At 44.7% G+C, this 14,534-nt stretch overlaps 1 protein-coding gene across 2 annotated transcripts in view; it reads left to right on the top strand.

Moving 5' to 3' along the window:
* The window catches only part of Ttc39b (tetratricopeptide repeat domain 39B), a 104,010-nt gene that overhangs the window by 14,334 nt on the left and 75,142 nt on the right, over positions 1–14,534 (top strand). For both annotated transcript variants that reach the window (XM_006538241.4, NM_027238.2), the window contains exon 2: positions 12,014–12,048. Coding sequence is in view for 1 of the 2 variants with exons in the window: in NM_027238.2 (NP_081514.1) it covers positions 12,014–12,048 (35 nt within the window). In the remaining variant the exon portion in view is untranslated. The remainder of the gene's footprint in view (positions 1–12,013; positions 12,049–14,534) is intronic.

Here is a 14,534-nt window from a genome sequence, read left to right as displayed (position 1 = left end):
TGGGATTAAAGGTGTGCGCCACCACACCTGGCTATTTATTGTCAATTAATGTTTAATTTATATTCCTATTTTGCATACCTGTCCATTTGACGTTGCATAATCATTTCTTGGGCAAAAAGAGGTCAGAGAAAATTTAAGAAGTCTCCCATTTGAAAGCCCACAAGCCCAGTTGTCTGTATATCACATGACAGTAGGTTAGATGTGACTATTTTAAGGTTGTTTAAAGAACTCTTGTCCATGTATGTGCTGAAGACTACAAAGCCCTGGCTTTCAGGGGAGGTCACTGGAGACTGTCATCCATTTGTAATCTTCTGAAGCAAACAAAAGGCTTTGCAGATGGATTTAAAATAGCACTGCATCCCCAAAGGCCTGGCGTCGGACTTCATCCTCCCTTCCCACCTCAGTCACCCTTTCTCTGCCGTCAGCCACGGCTGTGGAGTCTAGCTCCATCTTGGTCTCCTTTGCTCTCACTGTGGCCTCCATGTAAGACCCTATACAACGGTCTTCCACGGCGCCACCCCCGGGAGAGCACCCTGTAGGTGTCCTTGCCTCTTCTTTGACCTCTGTGATCTGCTCGGGGTTCTGTGTCCCCACCGATCTTTCTCAGACACTGATTACATGTTTCTTCTCCTCAGTGTACAGACTTGCAGTGGCTGTCCATAGTAATTAGAAGAAAACCACTCTCCTTGTGACCAAATAGTTGAGCTTTTTGCCTCCCTCCAGCTGTGTCTTGCCTTCTCTGCCGATTTTGCCTCTCAGTGCCAAGTTATTCTCTACCATAGAGCTCTTGTGTATGTGTTTCCTGTCTGGCTGACTCACTGGTCACCAGTTCCTGAACTTCCCAAACTCACCACAGAGGTCAAATTTCCAAAGAGACTGTGCTGGCTAGTTTTACGTCAACATGGGCACAAAGCTAGAGTCATCAGAGAGGAGGGAGCCTCAGTTGAGGAAATGTCTTCATGAGATCCAGCTATAGGCAAGGCTGTAGGGCATTTTCGTAATTAGTGATTGAAGGCCCACTTCTTTGTGGGTGGTAACACCCCTGGGCTGGTGGCCCTGGGTTCTCTAAGAAAGCAAGCTGAGTAAGCCATGGGGAGCAAACCAGCAAGCAGCATCCTCCATGACCTCTGCATCAGCTCCTGCCTCTAGGTTCCTGGCCTGTTTGTGTTCCTGTCCTGATTTTCTTCAATGATTGACTATAATGTAGAAGTGTAAACCAAATAGACCATTTCCTCTCCAACTTTCCTTTTGGTTATGGTGTTTGATCACAGCAGTGATCACCCTAACTAAGACAGCTTAGCTTAGCTTGGCTCCTATCCGGGCCTTTACTGCAGAGCCTTTTTGCTTTCTCCTAGCTGTGGGTATTATCTGCACAATCTTGTTTGTTTATATCCTTTTTTGTTATCTGTCTTCTATCTAATTTTCATTGCAGGAAACAGCAGTTGCTGTAGGCAGTTTAAAGAGGAAATCAGGTCCTTGGAAGGACTATAGAGTGTTTGATCTAGGCTCCTGTTCATGTATGACCCCCGAGTCCTATCTAGAAATGACCCACTTAGGGAAGACCCTGGTGCTCTGGGCTCTTGTCAGTTCGCTCTCCATCGCTGTTACTTAAGGGAGGAAATGTTTGTTTTGGTTTCCTTCTGTGGTCAGCTGGCCCCATGCCAGACAGAACATTCCAGTGGGAAGGTGTACTGGAGCAACGCTGCTGCTCTAGTGGAGACCAGGAAGAGAGAAAGAGAGAAGACAGACAGGTTCCAATATCCCCTCCAAGGGCACGTTCCCTTCAAAGCTCTTACAGGCCCCGCCACAGCTCAGTAGTTAGTACGTAAGCACTAGCACACTGCCAGCGAGGACCAAAACTTCAACCCAGGAGCCTCCCTCTGGGTCTATTTAAGGTAAACCATGACTAGGGCTAAGCCTTCATGGCGCTCTGTGTTCTGAAGGAGCCTGTGTTTGTTTTGTTTTATTTTGTTTTCACTGTTTACTCTGGCTAGCCTAGACACTTAGGGTCCTCCTTCTCCTAGTCCCCACTGTATGCATGCACTGGTGAATCTGAGCAGGCGGAACCTAATCTACACCCAGGCATTTGGAGGAGTTGAGAGATTAGGTAATGGCTAAGTGGTGAAGTCAGCTTCAGACAGCAGCAAACCAAACACACTGCTAAAGTCCCTTTGAGAGTGTACATTGGTGTGTCAGCTATGAGAGCCGGGACTGGGCGAATAAAGTAAAGATACACCTCAGAGTCACAGGGTAGCAATTCTGACCCAGGAATTATTTTCATTTTTTCCCTTTTTTTATTAGATATTTTCTTCATTTACATTTTAAATGCTATCCCAAAAGTCCTCTATTACCCCTCCCCCCCCCCCCATTCCCTTGTACTGGGGCATATCAAGGGCCTATCCTCCCATTGATGGCCAACTAGGCCATCCTCTGCTACATATGCAGCTAGAGACACAAGCTCTGGAGGGGGGGGGGGTACTGGTTAGTTCATATTGTTGTTCCTCCTATAGGGTTGTCGACCCCTTTAGCTCCTTGGGTACTTTCTCTAGCTTCTTCCTGACCCAGGAATTCTTGTAGCAAACTAGCACCAAGCGTTAGAATTTTCTCAAGAGGGAAGGTTGTGAGAATTTACAAGTTATCTGGACCGTATTTGGGACAGTTTGGGTATCACAATGGTTATAATACCCTAGGTGTATTGTAGAACATTGAAAACAGTCGGGGTCTTTGAGTCTATGCTGATGGCAGATAAACAAACAGCTTGCTGAGGTAGAATACGCGAGGCAGGCTGACGGAGGCCTTGCTGCTGCCTGTGTTAGGAGGCTGTTGCTAGATTGCTTCAGGAGCCTGCTATGGTGGCTGATGGTTGCCTGGGATCTCAGAGCTTTAGAGGCCAAGTCAGGATGGCACTGTCCTAGGTGCTGAGTCTAGGGGCTCACTTGCCTGATGAGTGTGGTAGTCTTGTGAGCTCATGTGCTTGTCTGCAAACACACTTTTTACATTAATAAGTTAACTAATAAGTTAGTTAGATCATCGTGCGCGTATTTGAGGAAGTCAGAGGACAGTGGGAGTCAGTTCTGTTCTTTCACCATCTGGATTCCACTGGTTACACTCAGATCTGCAGGTGTGGTGCGGAGCACCCTTAGCTGTTGAGCCATCTTGCTGGCCCTCACCTTAAACATCTTAGTAACTGCCAAACAGAAATAGTCACAGTGCAGTGGAGAAACGGGCTGCTGTGTTAGGTGATTACAATCAACACCACTGGAGGGACAGATGCCCTGAGAAGGATATTGGACCCCTGCTGTAGTGGGGTAGTATCTACTCATATAAACCTCAGAGTCACAGGGCCAGAGTTTCGACCCAGGAATTTGTATGGTGAGCAAGCACCAAGCGTTAGAATTTTCTCAAGAGGGAAGGTTGTAAGAATTTACAAGTTATCTGGGCCATATTTGGGACAGTTTGAGTACCACAATGGTTAAGGACACTAAGTTGATTATAGAACATTGAAATCAGTTGGGGTCTTTGGGTTCATGCTGATGAAAGACTCACTGTCTTGTGAGTCTTTAGTGCTGCATGCTGTAAAGAGGAGAGAAGAATAGGAAGTTGACAGGAAGATAATGGTATAAACATTCCAGGTTAATGAAGGCAGGGGAGGTGTGACAGCTGAGTGCAGTAGCAGGCGCTAGCCCAGAGTCTGTACTGCAGAATTAAAAAGTGCTGCGGAGACGGGGCAGCTGACACATGGCATGAAGTGTAGTCTAACTTAGAGAACCAGGCTGCCTAAGAGGTAAACACAGGCTGCGGTATGTAGACCACACTGACCCAGAAGCGCGTCACACCTTACAGTCCGATGCCTTAGAAAAATAAACTGTGTGGATAGCTAGACAGCAAGCAAGGGAAGGAGGTGTTGGGAGAGAAGGAAGAGCAGGTCATGAAACCGGAGTGGCAAAGTGGCAAAGACAGGAGAATTTGTCTAAGTGGCACACAGGCATGCTGTGCTAGTAACCTGGCGACTAGTATGTCAGTTTGCAGTTCTTTCCAAATAATGTTTTTTTTTTTTTTTTTTTTATGTTTGTTGGTTTGTTTTTGTTTTAAGTTGCCAGAATGAAAAGGAACAGAGTGAGTGTCAGTGTTCTTTGGCTTTACTGTGCCCGTGTGTGCTGGAGCTGCTTCTTAAAGAAACAGCGTTCCTTTTTATAGTATCCAGATTGTTCATGCTCTGTGTCAGAGATATAGGCATGCTTGTTGTAAGCTTTAAACCATTCAGAAGTTAACATGATCTTTCTCTTTACCATTCATTCCTGCCTATGTCAGAAGGAACCCACTGTGCCTCCTATTATCATTCATTACCATACTCACGGGTCCGCCTTAGGGATATAGAATGCCGTGCTGTCTCGTCCAGAACTGGGACTTACACTTAATATGTCTTAGAAATAGTTCTACTCTTATTTTTTATGTAACAACTGAAGAGAACTGAGTGACATCATAGTGCCATAGTTTATCTGTGGAAGATCACTTGATCTGTTTTCTTTTATATTTTAATTTCTATTGACTATTTGGGATTCTCACAGTTCTCCCAGTCCTCCCCTGTCTGCACTCTCCCATTAAGCTCCACCCCAGTCAAAAAAAAAAAAAAAGGGAAAAAAGTTCCTTTTGTGTTGTTCATATACTTACTCCCTGGAGCATGATCAGATCCCCAGAGAGGATGAGTCTTTCTCTGCCTGCATCAGTACCAGAAGCCATGGACTGAGGAGAGCCATGGGCAGCCAGAGAGGGACAGGGCTAGCTCTCCCACCCCACACTCCCGAGCTAACTCGCTTGATCTGCTTTCCCCCCTAAGACTATGTATGCTAACAGAGGGATCCTTATGTATGAATATTTTTATTTTACACACGCACACCCTTGTGTGTGTGCACATATGCATGCTCATGTGGGCACCTTCATGCTATGGCATGATTGTGGAGGTCAGAGGACAACTTACTGGAATCTCTTTACCATATGGGGCCTGGGAATTGAACTCAGAATTGGCAGCAAATAACCTTTACCCACTGAGCCATATTTTAATAGTATGGAATTGAAATATTATTATTATTTTTTTAAAGATTTATTTATTTATTTTATGCATATGAATATACCACCATTGCTCTATTCAGATATACCAGAAGAGGGAATCAGACCCCATCACAGATGGTTGTGAGCCACCATGTGGTTGCTGGGAATTGAACTCAAGACCTCTGGAAGAGCAGTCAGTGCTCTTAACTGCTGAGCCATTTCTCCTGCCTGAGTTGACACAATATTGCGGTGTGAACTCTGTTCCTTTTAATTTAAAAATACTCCTATCAGTGATAGTTTCAAAATCAGATAGTTTAAAACACTAAGTCTTTTGGTTCTGCTTGTTCTCTGTGTAAAATTATTCCCGAGACCCCCACTCCCAAACAAAGAGTAGGCCCTCGCCTTCTGTGAACTTCTGGGTAGGTATGGCACTGGAAGACAGGGGTGTGGATATAATAAGTAATTTGCAAGGTTTACTTTACAGTCATAAAGACATTAGCCAAGCCGGGTGGTGGTGGCACATGCCTTTTATCAGGTCACTGAGTTTGAGGCCTGTTTGGTCTACATGAGGGAGTTCCAGGACAGCCAAAGCTATACACAAAGAAACCTTGTCTCGAAAAACAAAACAAGGGCTGGTGAGATGGCTCAGTGGGTAAGAGCACCCGACTGCTCTTCCGTAGGTCCAGAGTTCAAATCCCAGCAACCACATGGTGGCTCACAACCATCTGTAACGAGATCTGATTCCCTCTTCTGGAGTGTCTGAAGACAGCTACAATGTACTTACATATAATAAATAAATAAATCTTAAAAAAAAAAAAAAAAGAAAAACAAAACAAAACAAAGATTTAGCCAAGTAATATCAATGAAAATGAAATAATTTGCTCATCTATGCTAAATAAATCCAGTATATACAGCTGTAAAAGAGTTGCCTTTTCAAATGCACTTTATTATCTTCTATGCACTGCAGTGCACATCTTTTAGAATATCTTTTCTACACCCTCTGACAATTTATATGCAGCCATAGTGGCTCTTGATCACCTCCCCTCCCAAATGTAGAGCACATTTCATGTCCATACATACTCACTGCTCTGTGGAGTCACGCTATGTGCTGTTTGGCAACCTAGAGTATTTGTTTTGTAGTAATTTTGATTGTGGGTGATTAGTTTATTTTTTATTTTAAAGGTCTTAGAACTTCTCCCTTATGCTACAGCTTCTCCTCATACGGTTAGCTTTCACTTTTAAAAACACTGATCTGTGGGTAATGGGAGCTAACGGCTTGAGGTTAAGCTTTTCTTGAGAGCGACACCTGGTGGTTGGTTTATAATCTCTTCCCTTCCCCGTGCTTGCAGGAAATTCCGAAGAATCTTTCTGTGAACAGCTCCCTTTCTTGGTAGACACAACAGCCGCTATGCAGGCTCAGGTTGGTGCCACTGAAGCCCACACACTCCCAGAAGCCTGGAGATTTGATTGCATGTTCAAGGAGGCTCTTTTTATTTTTTTAATTTTTAATTTTTTAAATTTGATGTAATTCAAAGAGTTTATGACTTTGACCGTGTGCCAGCCTCTCTGCTTTACTCTTGAGGAGGCTGGATCCTAAAAAGATTGCATGTGTCAGTCAAGGTCACACTGCTCACTGGCGGCCTGAGGTCCTGTGACTCTGTGCTCAGGAGTTAGGCTTTCCATGCTGAAGTCAACTGTGGATTTTTTTTTTTCTTCTCTGTTCCAGGAGAGGCTCAGAGTCTTGGGTAGGATGAGGGGTTCTAGCTCTGTCTTCAGGAGTCAGCTGACTCATCTCATTTCTGAGGATGAATATCCCATGTCCCTGTATTGGTGGAGCCTGTTCTGAGTCAGGCCTGTTCTCTATGCACTGCGTCGCCAAAATCCTCACAGGACTTCTGGGAATGGGATGAGATTCCCGGCATAGCAACAGGAAATGGAGGATTAAAGGGCTAGACTTGCTTCAGGTCAGGGTTCACACCGAGACAGGCCTATCTCCCAAGCTAACTTGTATTTTCTCCATGCTCTACTGACAAAAGAAGTAAGTCATTAATGCATAATTACTTATAGTGCTCAGAGACAAACCTGCCCCCATGGGTGTTAGAGCATGTGACCCATAAATTTTCCACAGAGCCCTGTAGGAGGCTGGGAGGTTGGGTGGGTGGGGCTCATGCCATCACGTTGTGATTACCCCAGTAGGCACCCAGTGCCCTCGGCTCTCTGTAGGTATTGTAACTGTCCACCAATGTTCCCAGGTTACAAATGCTAACACTGGGATGGGTGGAAAGGGTTTGCTACAGCGAAGGAAAAGGGAAAAGGAGGGGCTAAGACTGTGTGGACCTTTCTATCCTGAAGTGATGGACCTCGGTGTGGTGGCACCGCACTTGACACACACCTTCCTCCAGGGTCATTAGGACCTCCAAGCCACCGTCCAAAGGGCCGCTCTGTACGCTCATCAAGTGCCAGCTCCGTGCCGTGGACAGGCAGCACGGTTTCTCACGTGTGAGAGGGAAAGGCATTTTTTGTCCTTTGACTTCGTTTTAAAAAATGAAGATCTTCACGATATTGTGAGTGAGTCATGTCTAGGCTGCTTCAGTGACTGAATCATCTGAATAGAATGCAGCTCATCAGAATGAAGCTTAGGAAAAATGAACTCATTTGATTGAGACAGGGTCTCTCTGCAGAGCCCTGGCTGTCTGTTCTCGCTATGTAGACCAGGTTGGCTTGGGACTTAGAGATCCAACTGCCTCTGCCTCCTGAGTGCTGGGATTAAATGCATACGCCACCACGTCTGTCCATGGTTCCTCCAATTCACGGAAGTGCTCAATTGAATCATTCCCACAGGGATGACTTAACCTACAATCCCAGGCTTTCATATCTGTGGGTTTAAAAAACTGTATGTTATTTGTAAAAATGAAGCTTTAAGCCTCAAAAGGCTTTCGCCCAATGCTTGTAGTCACAGCACTTAGGAGAGTGAAGGGATGGGCCTGGTGGGCAGGTCCTTTGAGCTCCAGGGTTCCAGATCTGCCTAGACAATGCAGTGAAAGGTTGTCTGAAGGAAACAAACAAAGAAGCCAGACATAGTGGCTTTTAATTTCTGAGTTTGAAGCTAGCCTGGTCTGCACAGTAAAATTTTAGGTCAGCCAGGGTGAAACCTTGTCTAAAATTCAAACCAAGCCAATTCCACAGAACTTCCATAGGTAACAAGAGAGCACTTTCCGGAGGGTAACTAGAGAACAAAGCAGTAAGGTCACCTTTGAAGAATGTGTGAAATTATATTCAGTTAAAAATAGCCAAGGCAGCCTCTGTCTTCAGTTAGTGATGTTACTGTTACACGATTAGAACTCTGTTTTAAAGAGCGTTTTGGTGTTTTGAGGTAGGTCTTTGCAGCCCATTTAGGCCTTGAATCTTCAGTCTTCCTACCTCAGTCTCTTGAGTGCTAGGATTAGAAATGTCTGCCAACACATGTGAATTTAAAATTGTCTGAAGCCCATTTTATTAACCGAAAGATCACCCCCCCACACACACACACAAATGAAAGTTGGATTTAAAGACCTTGGTTAGAGATCAACTGTGCTGCGCCTTTTTCTTCGTTTTCTTCCTGTTAGTCTGCTCTAATTGAGACGTTTGTAGCCCTTGAGACCTGGAGAAGGTTGTGTTTTGTTTTGTTTTTTTTTTTTTTTTTTTTTTTTGTATTTTTTTTTCCATTTTTTATTAGGTATTTAGCTCATTTACATTTCCAATGCTATACCAAAAGTCCCCCTTACCCACCCACCCCCACTCCCCTACCCACCCACTCCCCCCCGGTTGTGTTTTGTTAACTGCCAGACCTAGCAGTAGTTACCGGTGGGGATCTGGAGGTGGTCTCTGCAGAATTAGCTTTTATAGCTTCTGACGAAGAGCCCCGTGGTTCAGTTTAGGTTCACATAGGACTTGCTTTGATTTTCTTTTTCTTTTATTTATTTTCTGAGACAGAATTTTGCGATGTAGGTCTGACTGACCTAAAACTCGATTATATAATAATGTTCTTACATTAGATAATAGAATTTAAGATGACTCAGAAGAAAAGCAGAGAACAGTTTTGTTGAAGTTTGAGAGGGAAAACAAACAAACAAAAACAAACAGCAAAAAACAGGGCAGGCAGGCTGCCAGTCGGGAGTAGGTGGGTAAGAAGAAAGTCAAGCCGTTTGAATTAAGGCCAGAGAAGCTGGGAAGCTGGCAGGCATTAATGGAAGAATAGAGTTGCTGTGTGTGTTCAGAGAGTGGGATGCCTAGAGCATCAGTCAAGCTGATTTAGGATCTTTGGCTGGTATCTGGAAAGGAGACGGAAGGAAGAAGCTATGGTTGTGAGATAGAACTTGGAGCCTCAGGCAGGCTTAGTGAGCAGTGGACGGCTGTTGTAGCCACCTAGAGACATGCTACTTGCTCTGAAAGTACACACCTCACTGAGAGGACAGCTGTTACTCCCATTAAAAAAAGCTTTTTTTTAAAAGGCTTATTTTTATTTATGTATCTCTCTGGGTCCATGGTGCCCACAGAGGCTCTAAGAGGGTGTTGGAACAGTTGGAGCCGGAGTTACAGGTGGTTGTGAGCTCCCTGATGCTGATGCTGAGAACAGAACTCAGGTCCTCGGCAGGAGTGGCACCGAAGGATGCTCCTGACAGCTGAGCATCTCTCCGACTCCACAGTCATCTTTTAATATCTTTTAGGAGTATTGGACAGATTGCCAAGTGATGGATAGACCCACATGGGTTAGGCCTTCAAGGGAAGGAGAAATAGTATTTCTTTGTGACCTTATACTACCTGGGTGGTATGCTGCCACCCAGGCTAGAGGTACAACTCAGGTCCCATTCTTTTCAGCAAAAGTCACAGAACAGAGCTGATTAAAGCGAATGAAAGCAGAACAAAAGGAAATATAGGCATGGGTTACCAGGAGGAGTGGTCTTCTCTTCGTAGGCGTCCACTTGCCTCATACCTCCATTGCCGTTGTCACTGTGTTGCTGTGTATGAGTCCAGCCAGTGCCGGGGTGTGTGTCAGGGCAGGGTGCCAGAGAACAACTTCAGAGTTTTTTTTCTCTCCTGTCTTTTGTGGGTTCTGGGGATTGAACCCAAGTTGTGAGGCTTGTGTGGTAAGCTCAGTCGGGGTCCTACCCCACCAGTTACCAGCTGCCAGTCCCTGGTGTTTCTGACCTTAATGCAAGGCAGTGCGTTTCCTGCTTTCACATGGTATTTTATTTTTATTTTTTATTTTTTTAAAAGATTTATTTATTTATTATATGTAAGTACACTGTAGCTGTCTTCAGACACTCCAGAAGAGGGTCTCAGGTCTCATTACAGATGGTTGTGAGCCACCATGTGGTTGCTGGGATTTGAACTCTGGACCTTCGTAAGAACAGTCGGGTGCTCTTACCCACTGAGCCATCTCACCAGCCCCTCACATGGTATTTTAAATCCCAAGGACTGCAACTGTGATATTTTCTCCTTCTTATAATTAGTTATTTGCTAGGTAAACAAGGAAGATGATTATAGATTATAAGTATTGTGGACGAAATAAGTCAGTTGATGAGAAATTATAAGTTGCTATTCTTGGTGACTTTAATTAGTGTGATCAAAGTCCTAACCTTGAGGAAATGACATTCGGTGGTAAAACCAAGTGGTGGGGATCAGCCTGGGCCGGAGAGGGCCACACTGCTGGGAGACACACATGAGCATGGCGTGTTAGAGGAGCAGAAAAGAAAGCTCTGTGGCTGAAGAGGAATGGGTGAGGGGCAGGCTGGAGGTGTGCTTCGAGGCAGGTGGACAGGACTTTCATGACTGCGGCAAGGAGCTGGGCCAGGGCAAAGGAGCTAGAGTAGGGCAGGGGTGTGTGCGTCTACTGAAAGGGAAAAGAGGGTGGATGGCTCGATGGAAGAAAGAGAGCACATGTGTGTGGTCTGTATGTGTCTGAGTGTGGAGTGTGTTGTGCATGTGAGATAGGGAGGGGGAGAGGAAGGAGGGAGGGAAGGAGAGAGAGAATATGAATATTCTGGCTAGTTTTCTTTTCTTTTTCTTTTTTTTTTAAAGATTTATTTATTATTTTATGTATGTGAGTACACCATCACTGTCTTCAGACACACCAGAAGAATCCCATTGCAGATAGTTGTGAGCCGTCATGTGGTTGCTGGGAATTGAACTCATGACCTCTGGAAGAGCAGTCAGTGGTCTTCACTGCTGAGCCATCTCTTTAGCCCTGAGCATTTTCTTAATTAGTGATTGATGGAGGAGGGCCCAGCCCATTGTAAGTGGTATTATCCCTGGGGTGGTGGTCCTGGGTTCAATAAGAAAGCAGGCTGAGCAAGCCATGGGGAGCAAGCCAGTAGGCAGCACCCCTCCACGGCCACTGTGTCAGCTCCTGCTTCCTAGTTCCTGGCTTGTGTGAGTTCCTGTCCTGATTTCCTTCAGTGATGAACAGCAGAAAAGAAGGCTCTGTGGCTGAAGAGGAATGGGTCACTATACGGAAGTGTCAGCTGAATAATCCATTTCCTCTCCAAGTTGCTTTGGTCATGGTGTTTTATCACAGCGATAGTGACCCTAACTAGGACAGAAGATGCTGATGCCTTTGAGCAGGCTACTGGCATGCAGCACAGCATGGTGGTGGGCTAAGCCTAGCTCGGGACCATAGGATTGGTTGGTAGGTTTGAGATAAAGGCGGGAGAAAGTGAAGACTGATGTGGGCATGTCCTGCTACTCTTGGGGTGTTCTCTGTCGGGGTGAATGAAACGGAGCAGTGAAAGCTGCTCAGGCTGAATTCTCTGCCGCAGTAGAAGCAGAAGGAAATCGTGCTTCGATTCACAGAGCTCTTCTGTGGGTGTATTCCACTAGGATTGTTACTGCCCGCCCCATCCTTTCCCACCCCACTCCCTAATTCGTAGACTCATCCTTTTTCTCCATTCTTGAGAAACTCACTGTATGTTTTCTTCTTTTCCAGGATATCTTTGAAGATGCCTTGGAGACCATCTCTAGGTAAGTCATAACATAATAAAAAAAGTGAAGCCGGGCAGTGGTTGTCCATGCCCTTAATCCCTGCACTCGCAGAGGCAGGTGGATCTCTGAGTTCAAGGTCAGCCTGGTCTACATAGGGAGTTCCTGGACAGAAAGGGCTACATAGAGAAAGCTTCTCTAGATAAACAAAAACAAAAAACAAACAAAACTGTGGGTCATAGTGAGAAGCTGGTGATTCTTGTGTATAAAATGTCAGTATTTCATTCTCAGTGTTTTGAGCGTAGTGGCCACTGTCTGGAAAACATCACAAGTCTATAACGAAAACGTTAGGATGTAATTACACTTAGGATCTACCAAACATTCTCAACCATGTTTAATTCTTGCATTGTTAAATAAAAGAATGCTCTCCAGCAAATTACTTTGTTTATAGCCAATGTTCTAAGCATTTGTCCATATTATTTACGCGATTAGCTTTATTATAGAGTGTTGCTTTTCCTTAGTATTTAATTTTAAGCCTGAGTGGTTTTGTAATAATTTAAGATGACTGAATAGTATTAGATCAAGTAGGTTACTGTAGCTAGCTACCACTCCATTGTTAGATTCAAGCTGTTACCAGTCTTAATTTTTAAAAAAAGTTTTGTAGCTAGGAGGTCGTGGCACAGGATATTAGTCCTAGCGCTTGGGAGGCAGAGGCAGACGAATCTCTGAGTTTGAGGTTAGCCTGGTCTACATACGGATTGAGTTCCAGGATGGCCAGGGTTGCACGGAGAAACTGTCTTAAAAAGCCAAACAAACACGAAAACCCCTCCAGTGTTAAAGAGGACACTGAATCCTCTGGAACTGGAGTTAGGGATAGTTTTGAGTGGCAGTGTGGGTGTTGGGAGTTGAATCTGGGTCTTCTGCAAGAGCAACAAGCGCTCTTAACCACAGAGCCATCTTTCCAGCACTAGAAAAGGTTTAAGAGATGTATGTTTTCATATATATAACTTTGTAACATGTTTGAGTTGTTTATGTTTGATTGTTTGGAAATAATTAAGAACTTGGCTATAGGATTGTTGGTTTAAAAGGGGTGAATGGATATGTTTATTGCTCTTTACATATCCTGAAATGCCAGTCTGTGGTAATTAGCTTGAGCTTCGTAACAGAATGTAATATAGCCCACTGCATGGCTTAAGCAACAGAAACTTACAGTCTCGGTGTTTTGAACCTTGGGAGTCTGAGATAAAGGTGCCAGCGTGACTGGGTTCTAGTGAGGCCACGCTGTCTCCCACTTGTACAGGTTTGTCTTGCTCTGTCTTCACATGATGGAGCACTGTTCTTGGGAGTCACCAGTCTCATTGTGAGTGCCTCACTCCTTTGAACTTGAACCATCTCCCATCTTAACTCTTACCACACGGAGGGTGAGGCCTTCCCTGGGAGAGGACACATACTTCAGTCCCTAGCACTTTCAAAAAAGTTTCTTCTGTTTATGTGGTACCAGTCCTACGTGAGTGATGCAGGCTTCAGGATCACCACCCCAGAGTGTGACCCAAAGATTAGTCACACTGTCCTGGTTAGAGAGTTGCTATTACTGTCATGAAACACCATGAGCAACGCAACTTGTAGGGGAAAGGGTTTATTTCAGCTAAGGTCCATTACTGAGGGAGGTCAGGACAGGAACTCAAATGCAGCAGGAACCTTGAGGCAGGAACTGACCCAGGACATGGAGGGATGCTTGCTTACTGCCTTGCTCCCCATAGCTTGCTCTGCCTGCTTTCTTATAGAACCCAGGACGACCTGCCCAGGGATGGCACCACCCACAGTGGGCTGGGCCCTCCCCCATCAATCACTAATTAAGAAAATGCCTTATAGGCTTGTCTACAGCCTAGTACTATGGAGGCGTTTTCTCAGTTGAGGTTTCCCCCTTTTAGATGACTCTAGCTTCTGCCAGGTGGACCTAAAGTTTGCCATCATCCATCCTTTAATGATACCTGTTTAGTGCTTGAGTATAAGACATTTACGTGCCTTGTTTGAATCTGTTTACTTTTGTTGTCATTACTGTTTAGAGACAGAGCCTTGTCTGGGCCTGGCTGGCCTCTAAATCTTGGTCTTTCTGTCTCATCCTCTTGAGTGCTGGGATTACAGGCATTTCCACCAACTTGGACATCTATTATGTTCTTATGGATCTTCAGTTATATGCATCCTAATCTTCCATTTGCTATAGTGTGCTTAATACTTTTGTGTTGGAACTGTAAATGTTTATTTTGTCCACAGGTTTTAATGTTTTCTTTTTTTTTTTTTTGTTGTTGTTGTTGATTGCCCATGAGTCTAAAACACAAACAAAAACAAAAGAACAGAAAAAGCCACGTTTTCATTAGGAATGGCTTCAGATTTGAGGATTTCCTGTGAAAGGAGCAAAGAGAGCTCCCGTGCACCCTGCACTGGCTTCCCTTATCAGTCATTTATTAACCGCTGCATTATATTTCTCACACTGAGTAACATGGACCATGCTAGAATTCCAATCGGGA

This window comes from Mus musculus, chromosome 4, assembly GCF_000001635.26.
Source record: "Mus musculus strain C57BL/6J chromosome 4, GRCm38.p6 C57BL/6J".
NCBI lineage: Eukaryota > Metazoa > Chordata > Mammalia > Rodentia > Muridae > Mus > Mus musculus.
This window is presented reverse-complemented; position numbering and strand designations above follow the sequence as displayed.